The sequence below is a fragment of the Astyanax mexicanus genome, chromosome 1 (assembly GCF_023375975.1).
Source record: "Astyanax mexicanus isolate ESR-SI-001 chromosome 1, AstMex3_surface, whole genome shotgun sequence".
Lineage (NCBI taxonomy): Eukaryota > Metazoa > Chordata > Actinopteri > Characiformes > Acestrorhamphidae > Astyanax > Astyanax mexicanus.
Window position 1 is genome coordinate 79,999,338 of NC_064408.1, and position 20,304 is coordinate 80,019,641.

General features: G+C 39.1%; 1 protein-coding gene across 17 annotated transcripts in view; it reads right to left on the reverse strand.

Annotated features, from left to right (window-relative positions):
- The window catches only part of afdna (afadin, adherens junction formation factor a), a 136,084-nt gene that overhangs the window by 60,196 nt on the left and 55,584 nt on the right, over positions 1–20,304 (reverse strand). For 8 of the 17 annotated variants that reach the window (XM_022662849.2, XM_022662847.2, XM_015607395.3 and 5 more), the window contains exons 2-11: positions 13,238–13,433; positions 12,388–12,500; positions 10,562–10,722; positions 10,193–10,350; positions 7,223–7,380; positions 6,149–6,242; positions 5,252–5,389; positions 3,967–4,011; positions 3,245–3,339; positions 737–990 (exon numbers count right to left, since the gene is read on the reverse strand). In XM_022662849.2, the coding sequence (XP_022518570.2) occupies positions 737–990; positions 3,245–3,339; positions 3,967–4,011; positions 5,252–5,389; positions 6,149–6,242; positions 7,223–7,380; positions 10,193–10,350; positions 10,562–10,722; positions 12,388–12,500; positions 13,238–13,433 (1,412 nt within the window). The remainder of the gene's footprint in view (positions 1–736; positions 991–3,244; positions 3,340–3,966; positions 4,012–5,251; positions 5,390–6,148; positions 6,243–7,222; positions 7,381–10,192; positions 10,351–10,561; positions 10,723–12,387; positions 12,501–13,237; positions 13,434–20,304) is intronic. The other 9 variants (XM_022662865.2, XM_022662850.2, XM_022662848.2 and 6 more) reach the window with 3 other exon arrangements.

Sequence of the window (20,304 nt, forward strand, 5' to 3'; positions counted from 1 at the left end):
CCTTGTTATGAGCACATTGGCCAGTGTTCAGCCTCACTCGCACGCCAACATATTTTGTACTGGTGTGGGCATAACCAAGCTGTCCCCTGATATAAAATATCCTGATATATTTACATACTGCTATCTTATGATATTTGACATGTCAGTATACAGACGTGATAATTAGGGGGGTGACATGACACAATATTTCAGGGTGTTATATCGTTAATTATATTCACAAACGTTAGCGATATTGCGTTCGATACAATTGTTGTAGGCCACTCTGGATAAGGGCGTCTGCTAAACACCTTAAATGTAAATGTATATAAAAATAGCATAGCCCTAATTTAAATGTATGTGAATTAATTCTAATATTATGCAAAAAAGGGCCGCAGAATGTTATGTTGTGTGGTGGGTTAAATGCAACACAAGCAGCAAAAGCTTGGGGACCCTCGCCTAGTTAAACAGTTTTGTTGGTTAAATGTAATATTGCGTCGCTGTACAGAACTGAATGAAGAGATCAAATCTACATATAGCAAAGGTATCTCCTCATGGGAATAGGACAGAAACAAGGTCACTGGTGTAATATGATCTGTTATAAGTATACCAGTCAACAGAAAAGAGGACACTCAGTGTATACAGTACTGTTCATGTTTGCTTTTGCAGAGTTTAAATGATGTCACTCTGGAGTGAGTAGTTCACAGTTTAAATTCATATGATTCACAGAGGAGTGTATACTGACTGCATCTGTACTCACCCTGACTTGTTCCTGCCCTTCACCATGGGCCCTGGGTCTCGCTTGGCCATGACATGGTCATAGCTGGGGTCCACAAACTTAAAGACGTGAGCAGCACCGAACTGCAGGGTCATGCCGCTGCGCAGCACTGTGGTGTCCTGAATCCGCTGTCCATCCACAAAGGTCTCGGCATCCATGCTGACAGGAGTGACCATTACCAGACCGTCCGCATGCATCAGGTTACAGTGGTGAGGCAGGATGCCTGGTCCAAACAGCTGAAGAAAGAGCAGAGGATCATTAATGAAGGCTCAGACAAGAGCGCTACTGTATAAATATCTTTACTCTCTTTATACTTAGCTTATACGTACTTTATATTTGTATCATACACTTGTAAAGCACAACAGAACGACTCATTTATCATATCTACAATACATCAGAAAGCTGGGTCAGAGCAGAGGGCCAGCCATGCTACAGCACCCCTGAAGCAGAATGAGCTAAGTGCCTTGTTTAAGAGCACAACAGTGATCAATACCCAGTGCTCTACTATTGTATCACCACTGCCCACTTAGTGATGCTATTTAATACAGCACAAGTATTATTGAGTGAATTATCACTCGCAGTATGTTCATTGCTTTTGCAACATTATTGTCTCATCTGAACACAGGCTTTACAATATATGAATATTTTATTATCTGACGGGGAATGCTCTGCCATTCTGATGATGATCATGATAATGTCTACAGTAGCAAAGAGTGTTGCTTAAACCCTTATCTATTAGTATTTTTATGTACATTTCTGATAAGGCTACACAGTTTTTTCAGCAATACACACTGCAATATAAAAAACTACAGGAGACATCAATGAGCCTAAGTTATATTTATACTCGATTTATGAATCAAGTATTAAAGTAAACTTAACAATGCATAAAAATGTCAATCGAATCAAAAATTAAATACTATTATTCCCAACAACATTCTGTGATTAACTGCAATTAATCGTACTTATTCTTCTTAAGATGCAAGTTTTTACAGTGGATATTTAAACGTAGTAAAAAAAAAAAAAAAAAAAAGAAAGAATGTAAGAAACGTAAAATGCAATTACATTTATATTTATTGTTTCAATTAAAATATTAGTATTAGGAATTTTATTTGGAACACCACAAAAATACAAAAAGGCATCTGAAAAAAATATTTAAAGTTACCCCAACTTATTCATATTATTTCATAACCTATATTATATATCTAATTTAAAGGACAATTATTTGTATTTTCTCTATTTATCATCTTTAATCTAAATTAAATTATATTATATTGTCTGTAGTAACTTAGAACATGATCAGGATATATAACCAATATCAAGGAAACATGCTGAGTTTAAGAATTGGCAGCTTGACAGCAGAGCTTCTGCCAGTATTTTCTTATTTGAACTGTGTGGTACGTCACAGAAATCTGTGTTGGCAGTGGCCTCCGTAACTGCCCGACGCCATTCCATCTTCTGTAGTATGTAGATTTTGTCCCTCTCCTCAAAAGTGGATGTTGGAGGTACTGTAGCCGTCTGAGTGTTGACAAGGGTTTGAATCTGGATCCACACTGGTTTTAAAATGCCTCCTTCACATTTCAATACTGCAATTAATTCTCAGTAACCCTGGTAACAGCTCCAGTGCTTCATGCTCTTGTGAGTGAAAAGCTACACTTCTCTCTCATCTAGCAATAAAAGGCAAACATTGCCACCTAGTGTACCGGTGTAGACAGCTAATGTTTTTTTTACTGTTAATGCTGCATGGAGAAACATATCATTATCATGGTCTGGGAATAATGCACCTTATATAGTGGCTTTCAAAAGTATTCATACCCCTTGAACTTTTCCATATTTTGTCACATTACAACCACAAACAAAATATATTTTATTGGAATTTAATGTGAAAGACCAACACAAAGTGGTATACAATTGTGAAGTGGAAAGAAAACGCATGATGCAAAACATTTTTTACAATAAAAAAATGAAAAGTGTGGTGTGCAAAAGTATTTTGAGTCAATACTTTGTGAAACCACCTTTTGCTGCAATTACAGCTGCAAGGCTTTTAGGGTGTGTCTCCACCAGCTTTGCACATGTAGTGACTGAAATGTTTGCCCATTTTATTTTGTAAAACAGCTTAAGCTCAGTCAGATTAGTTGGAGAATGTTTGTGACCAGCAATTTTCAGATATTGCCAAAAGTTCTTGATTGGGTTTAGATCTATTGGTTGCACTCAGAGAAAAGGGAGGCTAAATACTTTTGCAAACCACACATTTAAGTCTTTTATTTGTAAAAAATGTTAAGAATCATGCATAATTTTTTTTTCCACTTTGCAACTGTATTTAACTTTGCAGAGGTCTTTCACATTGAATTGCAATTCAATTTATTTATGTTTGTGTTTGTAATGTGACAAAAAATGGAAAGGTTAAAGTTTGCAAGCCACTGTATATGTATTATAGATTAAAAAACAGATCGATATAGAAGACAGGTCCTTAAGGTGTATTTTATCCCTTACCTGGATGTTGCCGTCTTCGCTTCGGTCTGATCCGACCTCAGTCAGGCTGTGCTGCAGCCGGTATAGTTTGGGTTTATCCCTGGAGTCTGAACCATCTATATACAAACAGAGCGAGTGAGACACCACTCATACACATCCTACAATGTCCATTTAATAATTCATAAACAAACAGACACACACAATTACAACCTGCCTAACAGCCTATAACGTGTAGTGAGCTATACACACAGATAACACACATCTTTCACATTTCACAACCACAAATTTCCACTTAAATACGGTCATCCGATATATTTGTGTATACACACAAACCAACAACATTCCACAGCAGAAGACAACATTCTGAAAACGTCCCTGCAACCATGCTCTGGACAGATGATGGCAAAAGATTACAACACTGAGGTGTTAAAATGCAATGAAATAGCAGGTGTAATATTTGCAGGGTTTGATTAGTGAGATGATGTGGTAATGAGAGGCAAACAAAAAGGAAAAAATCTATATGCAAACAATATGGACTGTGTTGGCCTACAAAGGATAAAGGAGTAAAGCATTTACTCATTTTTCCCCCATAACACCTCATTTTTCCCTAATTCCACAGCCTATTTTCAGTCCTTACAGTCTTTTGTGCTTGGATTTGGGTACATTTGTTTAATATGCGACAGATAAGTAGAAGAGAGAATCAGACGGAGGAAGCGAACAGCAGGTGAGGAGAGGTGAGTTACCTTCATGTTGCCGATAGCCGTAGTAGGCATAGTGATTCCCCCGCCCTAGGAGAGGACACATGCAGAGGAGCCAGGAGCACGCAGAGCAACACCCACACACACACACACACCATGCAGAGAGAAAGAGAGAGAGAGAGAAAGCAAAAGATAGATGTGGCGGGAGAAATAAATAAATAAAAAAAATACCATAAGCAAGTTGCACCCTTAAGTTTTTTTTTTCTTTTTTTCAAAGCTTAGCAATCTCTATGCTCACTTCATAAAATAACTAATACGCCTTCAGATATAACTCTAAACTTAACTGCCTCTCTCTACCTGCATATTTTATCCAAATAAAAATGTTTTGTTTACAAATTGACCTCCATTATCCTAATGCTAAACTATAGATTTGAATTGAAACACAATGGTCAGATAATATTAAATCAATGTTTACTCATTTGGATTTGTGCTGATAACAATAAATCCATGAAGCAGATAATATAAAGGTCAGGCCTTAGACTTCTACATCTGAACTCTGTCTATTTCTAGAGCATGAGTATTAATAAAAGAGTTTGTTACACAGACACACGGCTGGAGAGAGACAGGGTTAGTGCAGCATTTGGATCATTAAAGCCAGTCAAAACAGCAGGAAGATGGTAAGAGAGCAAGCAGCAGTTACAGAGCCATGGACAGCATTAGAGCTTCACTAGAGTTTCTGGAGTTGGAATGTGGACAAGACTACTATACATCTAACACCATCACAAGCTTATAGGGCCTATAACAAGACTTTAGATGGCCTTTAAGTGTTCACCCAGCTAAACCTGCAACAGGCCAGAAAGCAGAGTGATCATTCTTAGTGATCTCGACTCTACTGTGTCGCAGCTCTAATGAGCTAGAAATGTCAGGAATTGTTTCATTATTTACATGATTTTTTTTCTCCCTAATTCAGCTGCGCCAATTAACCCACCGACTCTCTAGGAATCCTCCATTATCTGCAATGCTCCTGACACTGGGTGGGTGAGGACATGAGGATTCTCATTTCCCTAATGACAGAAGCCCCTATCATTCTAAAACATCGGTAATATCAGATTATCAATTTAAATTTAGTTTATTTAAATTCCTTAGTCAAAAAAGTAAAGCCATATTTAGTCAAAGTTTTCCTCATCACTGTTTGTGAAAAGTACAGCCAAACAACAGCAGCGAATAACTATCAAAGTTAGAATTCTCAGTCTTTTGTCTCCAGTGAAAATACTCTTGCTTTAAGGCTGAGTATAGAACCTTGTAGAACCTGCAATGGTAAAATCCACACCTGGACTCAGCTCTACTAGATAAGGCAGTTTCTCTGGAGGCAGAGATCCATGCAGTGGCCCCATCCTTTCGTCTGACTTGCGGCCCTTTTTAGCGATGTAGTCCGGGGGTCGCTTCTTCAGCTGGAACACTAAAGCCTCTGGAAACAATAAAAACACAATACAATTGTTATACATCCAAATCATTCCAGTAGTGTCCTTTTCTGAACTGAACATAATTTACTTAACATAGTAAGATCTTACTGAGCAATTCAGATTTTTATAATTATATAAATCAGGTTATATTTTTAAAATTATAATACGCACTTAGAATCCCTAAATTTTCCCAAAAATCGACAGTGCGCCTTTTAATCCAGTGTGCCCTATGTATGAATTTTACCAGTCAGGTTGTAAGAAGCAGTGTTACACAGGAGTTTCAGTTTAGCTCTCCAGCACCGGGGCTGTAGCCTGCTGTTAACACCTGTTAGCACTGCTGGAGCGGTTAGCCGCTAATGCTAATGCTCCAGCCTTAGTGCTGGAGAAATTCGGTAATCTAAACTTACTGTACATAAACTAAAGTGCTTTACTCACCCAAATAAACAATTTTCAGGAGACAAATCTGTGTAGATTAACATCCAGTGCTCGCTGGATTAAACCCTTTTTATTACAGTTTTGTTTACTAATCTTAGCTTTACTTAACTTAGTTAGCTTCACCACCACCCAGCGCAGAGACCAGCTGAATTAATGAGTTCCTTATAGTGTCTCTTAAAATGCACCTTATAATCCAGTGCACCTTATGTATAACCATTGATGTGTCTTATAATACTGTGCACCTTACAGTGCAAAAAATATGATAATCAAAATTATCCTAATCACAAAGCAACATTATTATGGGGTGAGAAAAACAAGAAATGGCAGACCTTTATCACTGGTCCAGTCTCTGAAGATCTGCAGTGGACACTCTGTATCATCCAGTATGGTCTCCTTCACAGGCTTATCATCAGAGTGGACAACCTGAGCAATACAAAACACATTAGGCTTAATTAGGAGGAGCCCACCCAGATCAGCAAGGGCTACACACGCTTACGTTTCTGCACAAGACTCTGAGAGAATGCTGAGTCAGGAGCAGCAAGCAGCCAAACACAGCTCTTACGTGACCTGGCCTTAAAACTGCAGCTCACTCTGCACACTACACATCTCCCAATCCATCAACAGTCGCTTTCACAACAGAGTGAAATCCCTAACCTTATAATGATTTGATTACAATTCTGCTTTAATATCAAGGATAGTAAAAAAATATTACTTTCTGATTAATGATTAGGGTAAAGAAGATGCTACCAAAACAGATACTGTCCCTCAGTTGAGGCTGTCAGTTTGGGAAATTAATTTCCTCTTGTTTGCTTGAAAATACTGCCATACAGCTCTGACTGAAAGACCTCTGGCATTCTCAGCAAACTATAGGTTGCTATACTGAACCATAAATGTCAGCGAGCAATACGCCATAGGAACGGAGCTAAAGACATCAACAAACATGCAAATGCATCTAGAAACCTTACTAAACTGAGAACAGTTCCACACTCTGCTCAACTGCCGTTGCTGTTATTACCATAGCATCCAGCGTTCTCTGCTAAGTACATATCAAAATCTGTATTACATGTTTAAAAAATATACTGAAAAGGTATCTAAACAAGCTTTAAAAATGGCAAGAATTTAACATGTAAGCTAAAATCGGTATGGCTACCTAAAACAGATGCACATCAATTCAGTTTGTTTGTGTTCACAGAATAAAACACATGTTACACTTTGCTCTCCAGACCTAATCACTGCTGACTTAAAAAAAAATAAAAAAAAATAAAAAATACAAAAACATTTTCAGTTTAGGTCCTTTACTGCTAAAAGGCACTGGCCTGAAATGCAGTTTCTGTAAAGAACAGTCAACTGGCCATGTGAGCACATCTTCACTCTAGTAAATGATGAGTAGTGTGAGGGTTTACCCGTGCAATGCAGTACTCTCTGGGGTTCTCCTTCTCCAAGCCATATTTCTCTAGAGCCTCGGCCACTGCAAAGTCAGCTGTGTCAGTAGTGGACAGCAGGATGGTCTTATAGGGGATGTTGGGCTTCAGACTGTCTGCATAGATCCTCAGTGTCCCCCCTGTGAGAAACACAAAATAGCTTTAGATATGTCACAACGAACAGATGGACTGGTAGAAAAATGTTCCTGTGTACATTTATTTATAAAACAAGGCAAACATTCTCATCTTATCATTTCCACACTCTCTCTTACACACACACATCTCTGTACATTTCTATTAAGGCTCCACAGTCTACATCTGTTTTGCATGATTATGACTACGCGACGCTAAGAACATTTCCTTGCATTCAAAACATTCACACTCACCGTCTGCAGTCATACATCAGACAACAGCGACCTGCGTGAGTGTAACTCTCATCTCAACAGCTGGATTTGATTATGCTATTTTGTTAAGATCATGAATCATTACTGTCTAAAATATTTTGATGACTTAATTTGCATATAACTGTACATTATTCATATGCACTTTAAAACAACTGTGTGAGGAGCTACACTGCTGTAGAGTAAATAGGCATTAATGTATTAAATGTATGTATTCATATACGTTTAATATACATAAAATGCTGAAAAATAAAACTTCATTTTTGAGACTTAGCTTTTATAAATGGACTATTATTTGAACACCTAATCAGCCATTACATTATGACCACAATACTGTTAAAACAATAGGTGTGAACACCGTGCATAGCAGTTTGTTGTGTATGTGGTTGCACAGCTGCAAAAAGGTGAGTGCAAATGCTGATAATGGGCGCATGAAGATCAGAACTAGACCACAAAACAATATTACTCACAAAACAAAAGACTGTGGAATAATTATTTTACTTTACGTGGATGGCCTGATCCATGCACATTGCACATGTGGTAAAGAGCACTCAGTGGAGATTAGATATGTACCATATACCGAAACTGTGTTGCCGACCAAGTGCAGCCATTTATGTTAAATGCATTCCATGTGTAAAAGAATAGTTTGAGTAACAGAAGGAGTTTCAGGTGCTGACTTGGCCTTCAAGTTCTCTAAATATCAAACTAATCGAGTATCTGTGGGATATGCAGAATAAATAAGCCTTATCCAGTGAGGCCCCACCTCAGAACTTCATAACAGGATCTGCTGCTAATGTCCTGGTGTCAGACACCACAGCATGCCTTGATGGATCAGAGCTGTATTGGCAGCAGAAAGGGGACCTACACAATATTAGGCAATGTATACTGGATGCACGAATGTGGCTTATTTCATTTCGATTTTTCATTTAAAAAAAATAATAGAAAATTGTCTTTTTGCATATATTTGACTAAATGAATTATGATACAATGACATCTCAAAACAGATGCAGTTGAATCATCCCTTTTACATAAAACCATAAAAAGGCATATACTCCACATGGCCACATGGCTGCTGCCATCAGCAGAGTTGAACCTAAATGGAAAATGTATTTACATCTGTCCCTGATCCAGATCTAGGATTTGGCCCTGGAATAAAATTGTCTACACTGCACACAGAGAGTCATCCCCAGATTACATAAAATGTCAAATCTGTTTCTAATCCAGCTGCCTAAAAGAGCAAACTCATCAACTTCCATGATGGCCCAGCACACGCAGGGCTCTAAAAGGAGCTTTTTACCTCAAGGTCTGCATAACCAATTTCCTGGAATTCCGTTTTTGGTGCCCCAGCATCTGTTTTTGGAAGCAGGTCCCAACCCACACGGAACAAAATGTCTGCCAAGTTGATGCCAATCTCTGGCTAGCTTGGAGGCCTCTGGCTAGAGCACGGCAAAAGCCCTCAGACCAAACCCTTTATTGTGAAATCTAACTGCAGCGGTGAGAGCACTCTGGACTACAGCTAAGGGCAGCTGACGAGCAAAACAAACTGGGACACACCAATCGATTTCTGCATATTGGGTCTGTCTGCTTTACACACAGACACACAACAGCACTGGCAGCATTTATTAACTACTCGTGCAGAAGTGTAGGCCAAAGCACATCAACAAAAGAGTTAATCTATACACATCACATCTGCAAAACAAAACAAACAGAGTGACCTACAGATGACCAGGCTCGTGTGGAAATGCCACTGTGTGGACTAGACCTTTAACATGGCCCATAATTTTGGTCTGACCCTGAAAATAGCTTAAAACAAAAGACTGTCCAAACTGGACTCAAACTAACCGAACAACAAAATTAGCACACTGACGAAACTAAGTGACCCATCAACAATAGACTACATTTACATGAAAAGTCTCATTACTCAATTGCTATAGACTACATTACATTACATTACAAGTGTGAACCACTAAGTCAAATTTGAACATATCTGCCTGATATGTAAAAATGGCAAAACATGCACACACACTGATACACACTGACGACAAAACTAAGCACATACGTATAGAAAAAAGACATGAAATCAGATCTGACCATTCACATTAATGTCACGTGCCCAAAATTGATCTGTGTCATTTAGCCTGGTCATGGGAATGTAGTCTAATAAACAAAACTCACTAATCAAATAAATAAAGAAATAAGCAGCTGTTCCTTGGGCTATATGTAAAAAAAACCTTTGTGTTACACAAAATTGTAATTAAAATGCAAGTAAGCAAACAAGCAACTAAGCAACTTTCAATAAAGTTTTTAAGTTTTTTTTTAAAACATCAGGATATGTTTAAAAATGTTCTCATGATAGCTTTATGAACGTCAACACTTTTGTTAGCAACAAATTCACAAAAACACCACATCAATTAAATTGTACCAGAAAGTGAAATGTGAGCCTAAAGCAAGTCTGAAATTTACAATGACTGATGTGAAGAGCAAGGTTACATATACACCAGATACATCTAGCCTTTTAGGTGTCTTTCTGTATTTGTGTGTGTGTGTGTACCTGAGTCTGGTCGACCATCACCACTGCGGAACTCTTGCATTCTCTTCTCCAGCTTCTGCTGCCGTCTTCTCTTCATGACGACCTCAGGGTTGGAGATGGTGCGAGTGAAGCTGGTCTCAGGCATGTCTTTATACACTTCTGCTGCCAGTCTCGAGTCTCTACAGGCAGGACAGACACGCACGCGCATCTATTTTAGCTTTGATAGGTTCAAGTAAGAGTTCAAAAGATAACAGATCACACTACAGCAGAAGATTTCTTTGGAAACATCTTGTCTGTACCTCAAGTTTAATTACTGGCCATTAAAAAAAGCTAAATGACTATCCTCAATACAAAGTAGACAAGGGAAGTTTCAAAGCTGAAGATTCTCACCCATCCTCTCTGTTCAGTGCATGGTCATCGCCATCAGGAATCCGTGCAAAGGCCTCTTTATCTTTCTTTTTCTCCTTCTTTTTCTCTTTCTTGGAGAGCGTTCTTTTGAAGTTCTGGATCACCCCCTCTTTCTCTTTCTCAGGGCCATTGCTCTGTGCTTTCTGGAGGAGGAGAAAGCACAAGATGAAAGTGTTAGACAGGTTCCCCTGGTAGGTGCCTGAGGTGATGGCAGGCTTTGCATGCTTCATATTGCTGGATTGGACATTAGGCGGTGTGCCCATGAGCCAGCACGCTATTGAGCTCCATCAGAGAAAGTGAGGGAGGGAGCTGGAAAGAAAGGTGAGAGAATGCAGAGCCTTAAGCTGCAGTTATCTCCATCCCACAGTGCCGCTGAGATTTCACAACGGCTCACACAAAGCACCACCATTTTTAAAAAGAGGAATTTCAAAATATTCTAATGGCTGAAGAGTTAAAGTCAAATCAGATCCAAAGAAAAGATTCCTGAGCTCTACACACGAGACCCTGGTGGATTACGAAAAAGTTCCCCTAAGTTTCACCACAGCGCCTTAAATGAGGGGAGAAAAGAAAAATCCTTAGAAAAGCTCTTATTCCACAGCTGTCTGATCCAGTGACTGAGGAATTCTGATGTGTTTCTTTCCATCTTACCATGAAGTACCAACTGGGATACTTACTGCAGCAGTCCACAGAGTGCACACACACACACACACTCTCTCTCTTCAGGCACTCCCTCACTGACTTTTACTACACTTTGGGAAGCTGCGCTACATGGCACACTAAGTGTTTCCTCAGCAGAGCATGAAGACGCCTGCAGACATTGTTGTTTATGGAAGGACAGAGAAAATGAGTGCAAGAGCCACACTAGAGAAAGTACATGAGAGAGAAAGAATGAGAGAGCGGGGGAAAAAGTTTGGAGAAAAAGAGAGAGATGGGAAAGATAAGAAGAAAATTGCAGACAGAGCTAAAGAAAGAAGGAGAGTGAAGCGGGAGGAAAGTGAAAAGGCGAAAGACAAACATAGAGAGAAGGGAAAGTAAAGGGAAGAAACATTGAAGAAAAAGAAGAAAAAGGAGAGAGAGAAAAACTGGCAGAATAAAGAAAGAAAAAAAAACATTGTAGATACACAGAGGTAAGGAAAGAAACAGAGAGGAAAACCAGAGGAAAAAGAAAATATATTGAGAAAATGGAAGCAAAAGAGTGTGAGAGAAAAGAACAGGAGAAAGTGAGAGAACTGAAAGAGGATGTGAGAGAATGGGAGAAAGAGCACAAAAGTAAGAGCAAATTGCTACTATCTGTATGTCCTGTAATAAAGTATTTGCTGACATCTATGATACCCACTCAGCGTATAAACATTGTGTGAGAGAGAGAGAGAGAGAGAGAGAGAGAGAAAGCTTTTTCTCTTTATCCTGCTCCCCGATTTACGCTGGGAATGCTCTTGCAGGTGCAGACACAGACATTTGTTTTTCATCTCTTAGAAACACACACACACACACACACACTCTTTATTACTCTATTATTCTTACACCTACACTCCTTTAGAGTATAAAGCGTGTATGAATGGAGGACTCCACTCACACTCCTAATGTAATTTATTTCACTGAAGGCTCGCTGAGCAACGAATCCATTCAGCTACTTTAAGCTGCTCTAACTGCTGACACAGATGTACAAAATACATACACTGTTTGTCTAGTCCACACGTAAACACGTACTGCCCATAGAACAAAACTCTAGCAGATAAACACAAAACTATTGGGAACAAGGCACAACCCTGAATGTGGGCAGATGTTAATAAATAAAATTAAATTCTTACCTTTGGAATGATGTCATTTTCGTTCTTGAGGACGAAGCGGCCCTCTCTGTCGTCTTTGTTCCAGTTGAGCTGCACCACCAGGGGCTTCTCGTCCAGGTCCAGCTTCCGTTCTTCTGCCGGAGAGGGGGAGTGCTTCGGTCATATTTCAACTTTAAACAACTAACAGACACACTCACACAGCTATTTCTCACAAAAGATGACAGCAGACATGACAGGATTCAGGATATTACTTAGACCAGAAAGCTTCAGCACATTTTTAGGGAAAAGATTTCATGTGCACAAATATCAGCAAAATGATCACATGAAATTGTGTTTTGGAACATTCTAAAACATGCAAATTGTTCCCCGAGTGTCAATTTTGTGTGGCTACCATTATCCTCCAGCAATGCCTTAACTCTCTTGGGCAAGAAGTTGACTAGAGCTTCACAGGTTGCCACTGCAATCCTTTTAACTCCTCCATGACATCTCAGACTTGGTGGATTTTAGGAGACCTTGCACTCCTCTGCCTTTCATTTGAGGATGCCCCACAGATGCTCAACAGGGTTCAGGTTTGGATACAGAGCAGAGCCATGCCAAAATATGAAGGGTGTACTCACTTTTGTAAGATACTGCATGTGGTTTCTGACACTGTATGACAAGTGTTATCTTTACAAAAGATATCTTTAAACATATATTTATGTATACAGAATGAAAATAAACAGAAATAGCAGAAAACATTTTGTCTGTACTTCTGTTCTATATATATATATATATATATATATTTATTTATTTTTTTTTTTAACAAACATGTTCTTAGTGTTTTGTCTTTTGCAAAAAAAAAATGATCCAGCTCTTGTGCAGTGCTACTCACCCCCGCTGACGTGGACCTCGTACAGAGAGTATTTGGGTGATGAGAGCATCCTCATGTCGGGCCGGAATTTCTCAGCCAGGGTCTCGATCACGTCCTGTGTGGTGGCCGTGCTGGACACTCGGATGCACTTGGTGGCAAAATTCCCTGCCACCCTGTCCTGGAAGTAGAACCTCATCACGCCATGGAACTCCAACTCCTGAAGGAAGAGAAAAGAAGAAAACATAAGTCAAACTATTTTAATCTCTGTCTCTCTCTCTCTCTCTATAAATATATATATATCATGTGGCGCACAACCAACACAAGCCAGTAACCCGGAGAGGAGGCTGATATTTGAGCAAGGAGTGCAGGAGGCTCTTTACCGGGACGAGTCGAGCTGAGATTGGCCTGAGGACATGAGCTATTGTCTTCACATGCAGCAGTTACAGAACACTGAGGGCACCTTTTGACTTAATACAATAGTCAAGCAGGTGTTTCTCCATTCTGAACACAGGCGTGTAATTTCAGATATTATCTGAGGAGTGGAAGACTTAGCTGATCATCCGGGTGTGTTAGAACTGTAATGGCTTACTATATAGGGCAATCGGATCACAATGCTTTGCCTTCCAAAGTGCTGTTGCTGCTTTACCTCAATACATGCCTTTCCTCATATTCCACGTGTGCCAGTCTTTGTCTTACACAATTCACATGTAACCAGAAAACTCTACTGAGTCACTTCCGACATACACGCACTTTTGTAAACCCAGGGGAGTCTGTATAAAGAGAGCCTTTCTAGAAAATTAACATTATACACTAGGGTCTGAAATATATAGAGCCAGATCACCCACCCCTAATTATCACATCAGGGTACTACTTTTTTTTACTGTTTTTAGCTAAAGAAAAAATAACACTGTTTCTTATTTCCCTTTATAGATCTACTAGAGACAGATTATATCTGTCCAGTATCATTCATTTTATTTTAATCCTGGATATATGGAGACAATTGGAGTGCATTATTAATATTATTAGTATCATGACATTCTGGATAATTTACTTCTGTTACAAATATGATAAAATTCTTGTATTGTTTTATATCTCAGTTAGGGCTGTGCCATATTATATAGTTTGAAATTGTATTTCCATTTTGGTGCAGTAGTGTATTCTTGAAATCTTTTTTTTTTCTTTCAAATTCAGTGTTTTGTCATTTTACCAACAGTATCGGTATGGCGAAAATACCATGAAACCGTGTTATATTATTTTAGGGCCATATTGCCCACCCCTATTATACACAGTATTCACAATATCACAATATTTTGGCATAACAAAACTAAAGAAATATGATTCTTAATTTGCAGAACTTCACCCAATTAAACAGAATTAACTACTATGGGTGTAATGGCACACAAAATTCAGGGGTCGGCTCACACTGATTTTTAGACGTCATGGTTTGGTACAAACACCCAGGATCTGTGGTTAAAAAATCCATAGGTTAAATCTAGTGCCATACTTCTAAGATAGTTAACCAGCCAGATGGAAAAAAACAGTTCAGGATATGATCTGAGAGACATTTTAGCCAGACTTTAAAGCAGTGTAAAGACAAATGTCCTTCCAAAACACATTTATCAACCAAAACCCCTCCAAGCACAATCAAAACACCAGTAATAAGCTAATTTGTGTATTTCCTGACACAAAGCAATTAGATTTTAGCCTGAGTATTTGAATATCAAGTGTAAATGCATGTGTTTAAAACAATCAATCCAGATACTAATCACATTATGTGCTTAGGTCTAAACAGGGTCAAACTTGTACTGTTACATCCCTACTAATCCCCATGTCTGTTGTAATTAAACAAGCAGATTCAGGTTATAATTTAAATTCTGTCATGAATGCAGCCTCACAACTATGATACAAAACTAAAAAAGCAAACTCCAGATATCATACATCTTCAATTGTCTTAATGAATCACATGATGAGAGATGAAAGTGGGCTCAATTTGATTGTTTCACCCGCTATCATTTCAAAACAAGCAATTTTAGTTGACTTCCACTTTGACTACCAAGAGACTTTCATGGCAACAATGGAGCAATGGAGAACAATGGAGGTCAGGAGGGTCAACGTCTGTTTCCTCTCTGTGCGCAGAGACGTTTCCTGCCTGCACTGATTATACTGTATAGTGTGTGTGAGCAGTGGGATTTATGTGGACAAAACAATTTTTAAACACTGATGGCACCAGCTCTAGTCACAGAGAAAATGTCAAAGAACACGGCAGAACCCAGCTGCAGTGTTATTTAACGGATGTGTCAGTTTGTACATGTTTATTAGTAATACATGACCACAGAGATCCACACACATTCTCTACAGCTAAGTGGGGATGCAGGTAGACACACAGGGAGTAATACTGAGACAGAAAAAGACATGAACACACAGGAATGTGTCTGAGGGAGGGCAAGCTATTCTAAGAGCTGAGTGCTGGTTCACAGGTCAGACAGAGTCATTACCTTTGACCAAGACTACTTCCAGAGAGATAGTCTTTGGGCACAGCCCAGCTTAGTCATCAAAAACACACTTGTTTTTGTGCCACGTTGGGACACAAGGTCATACATAATTATAAATAGAGTAAAAACTGTATCTATACACCAACATGCTTCTTCATAAAAAAACACCTTAGTGATTCTGCAATTCCTGTCTATTTTTTCGTTAGCCCCATTTAACATAAAGGAGCACTTATTACGTAGTTCATTTTCCTCCATTCACTCTGTTCTTCAATAGTCAGGATGCTAACATGACCGCCACAGAGTAGCTACTTTTATTTGGGTGGTAGATTTACCTCAACACTGCAGTGACACTGGCATGATGATGGTATCAGAGGTGTTTGTGTGTGTTGTGCTGATATGGTTGGATCAGACACAGCAGTGCTGCTGGAGTTTTTAACCACCTCAATGTCACTTATAGATTCAGAATAGTACATCAAACAAAAATATCCAAACAAAAGCAAACAAAAGTATTGTGGGGAGCATCCTCTGAGCGCTGATGAATAATGCAAACTGCAAACAAACTGTGCAACAACAGTCAAGCTTCTGTCTCTGAAATTACATCTACAAGCTAGGTAGGCGTGTCACATTAACAGCGCTGAAAGACGCTGAAAGCTAAGAAGGCATTTTCCTCCTCCTGTACAGCTGCCATTAAGTTAAAGGAAATATTAAGTTTGTGTCCAGCAGTGACACAGGCCTGGCAGGAGTCCTAGGATGTGTAAATCAACTCTGAGTGGAATGTCGTCTATTCATCGCCTATCTATTTACATTTGCACAATTCCAAAACCCTGGAGAGGACGCTCGCTGGCCCAAACGCCTGCACAATCACCCTTCACCCGCAGAGGCACATAAACATTTCAGCTGTCATGTGCAACATGCTGAAAGCTGGAATTATTCTACAAGGAAAAAAAAGAAAAAAGAAAAACAATAATGAAATATAGTTTCCATGAAGGCGATTAGGGTCCAGCTGCAACAGAGCTCCCCGGTTCAGATGAAATTCTCACACTGCTGAAAGACACAGGCTAATAAGTGGCAATTGAGCTTCAACAAACTGCAGAAATCCTGCAACATGACGACTTCATTCACAAATATCTTGTATGTAAAATAACTAGATTTTGTATTATAACATCATCCATAGAAGTGCACTTTGCAGTTTTACAGTTACTACTGACTGTAGCCCATCTGCTGCAAACCAACTTCCCAGGCTCTTCTGTGCCTCATCACGCAACAGAAATCTAACTCTGGGTCCACTGCTGACTAGATGCAGCGTTACAACATGGTATGAAAATCACATCATGTATACATGCTTAATTCAAATATTCAAAATAATTTATAACTATTAACTATTTACATTACGTTACATTTGGCAGATGCTTTTGTCCAAAGCAACTTACAATAGTGAAGTACAAAAGTAATAAAAGTTAAAGGTGAAACATCTTTAGATAGGGCCTAAAGGAGGTCATAGGGAAATACTAGGATAGAGGGGTGAAGGAGGGGAAGAAGGAAATAAATGAGGAAAAAAACATTAAATAAATGAGGAAACCAGCAGATTCATCGAAAAAATAAAATAGTAAAATAGTTGTAGCATTCTTATGAATTTATTTAACAAAAAATGTTATACAACTTATACTTTTATTCATTTACAGTTTCAAGCAAAGTAATGTGTAATAATAAAAAGAAGAAAAAAAAAAAGAAAAATTAATTTCCTTAAAAATCTCGCACTGTTAAAATCTCACACTTAAAATCTCGCACTGTTAAAATCTCACACTTAAAATCTCGCACTGTTAAAAATCTCACACTGTTAAAATCTTACACTGTTGCAATGCTGACTCCAGATATTATTGGCAGAACTGTTCTCAGCTATAAACAGTTAGCTATGCAGGCAGCAATGGTAATTTGGACAGACACTGACCACTAATGAAGGTCTTGAGAATGACTAAGAAACTGCAGTGAAAACAATGGGCTGCAGTTCCTAGCAGTACACAAGGTAGCTGTGACTAATATAATGGTCAGCAAGTGTATGTCCTCAGCTATGTGGAATACACAGCACAGTAAATCACAGCTACCAGCAGGGGGCGACCACGTCAGTCATCTGATTCAAACCTCTAATGCGTGCCAGTGGCAGCGTCCTGAGAGAGAGCTTACGGTATTACTGGCAGAGCTGACAAGCATTTGGGGAATTTCACAGCAACTCAAGGTAAAGGGGCTCAGGATGTGCCCACCCCAACCTCAACAGCAGCAGCAGCAATGGTGATTTGAAGCTGTGTACTCTCAGCTGGCCAGAGCAGGAGCTCTCCCACATTACGTAGGCTGCTTGTTGCTTTCAGACTTACAATAAAAGTGCTATTGTCTTTGACAGGCCATGAAGAAAAGCTGCGTGGAGTCCACTGAGCAGAAAGGCAACAGGCTAATCTACACGCAACACACACACACACACACACACACACACTAAACACTGCTGTGAGTCAAACTGATAACTCCAACAATTAGAGGACAAAAAAGGAACCAGTAACCAGTGGGGGTGTGTGTGTTAGTCTGAATGAGCTTGCGTTTTGTGTGAGAGAGAATACAACATATAGAAGAAGGAATAACACGCTGTGGGGTCACTGCTCATCTCCTCTTGACTACAATTAGCATACTAATAGGCCAAGTGCTGCAATCTGCAGGCCTGGCAGTCACACTGACTGATGTGCAAACAACTACTGACCAATCAATCCTAATACAAGCCAAGGCCAGAAGACAACCACCCTACACCCAGATCATGTGACCAGAGCAAGGAGGGGCGCCATGGTTACGAATTCAATTAAACGTCCGTTGGGCCGACGCTGCCCGAGAGGTGAGCCAAGACACGCTGTAGAAAAAGCATTAATTTATTCACAGTTCTATTAGCCTTCTTCATCCTGCATACAGTGTTACAGTAGGTACTTCAAAGTCTGAGTCATCTGATTTTGAGTATCTGTCGATACAGAGTACCAATACGATACTTTGGCGAAAGAAAAAAAGGAAAAAAAAGGAGGAAAAAAAACCCAATAATAATAAAAACACAACATCGTCTCTTAAGGTTTTTTTTTTTATATATATTTTAAATTATTATTGAAACAACTGTATAAAACAGCCAATTTTTTAGCAAAAAAAAATCTGTGGACCTCTACCTTGCTCTGCCTCCAGCCTAGTTATGTAACGTCTGCAGTGTGGAGAGCTACTTTTGCTGCTGTACGTGGGTAAAGCAATTTAAGTTCGCTATTTTTCAAGGTATTATCACAGCTCTTATGATATTTTTATCACGGAAACTCATTATCATAAACAAAATATGATTTTATGCAGCCCTATTAAAGTCATATAAATGATAATTGACTGGGTATACACGAATCAACTATTACATTAAAATCTGACCACTCAAGGAATATATTTTACAACATTTAAGAAGAACTTTTTCAACAACTCAAAAAGCGAGCTAATAGACGCATCAGTGAGCCTTTGGCGCCTATGACCCTGTTGCCTGAGAAAAACTCACATTTTGCAGATGCTCTGACCTAGTAAATCACAATTGGTCCCTTATTAAAAAAGTTGTTCTAGTACAAACCAGAAGAATCAAACAGCAGACACTCTCTTGGCAAATCAAATATATTTGTGTTATGGAAACAAGTGTTTCACTTTTTGCTGAACTACCACTTTAAGGGAGGTGGATTAGGCCTCTCGGTTGGCAGGGAAAGCAAATTCCTGCTGACGCACCTTTCACCTCCATCACAGTGTGGGCTGGGGAGGAATCAATGCCGCTAACAGGACTCTGACCTGGATTAACATGCATGTGTGTGTGTGCGCACATTTTTGCTTTTGTACATTTTCCAGACAAAAATGTCCTGACTTTGTAAACCAGAAGAAAACAGTGCTAATCTGTACCAACAATCTGCTCCTGACCTTACAAAAGCTACATGTAGGCCTATTTACTGAAACCTACATCAAGCTACTGAAGTTAAGAATTAGGCTCTTGTTCTATGTAGATAGTACACAATGCCGTATTCCACTATTCCATCACAACATTTACAAAATACATGATCTGCATCACAGTCCAAAACCTACACTACACTGATCTTTATCAAAGCTTTCTGCAACACATCCAAATTCTTCTTCTTTCTGTGCCTTGAAGCTTGTTGGTTTTATGACAGTTTCCCATCTCTTTAGATAGAAGCTTTCACATCAAGCTCCCTTTCAAGCAATGCTACCAATATCTCTCGCAAATTCAACCAAACACATGAAGCCGAGCGACAAGCACATCCAAATAAAAATAACAAAAAAAAACTTTGACCAATCCAATAGTATTTAATAATAAATATAGGACGTTTCATTTACAAGCACTTTCAGCAAAGTCCCAAGCCAGTTACTCTGCTCCCTGATCCAAGAACCTAATTAAACCTAATCAAGATGTCCTGATCCACTGGACTGAGGCCTACCCATGCATAATTTAAGAGATAGGATATCGGCTAGTTTAAAACCAATCAAGTTAGATCTTTTGTTTCCATTTTATTTGCTGTAGCGCACTGGTAAAGGTGCCAAAACAAT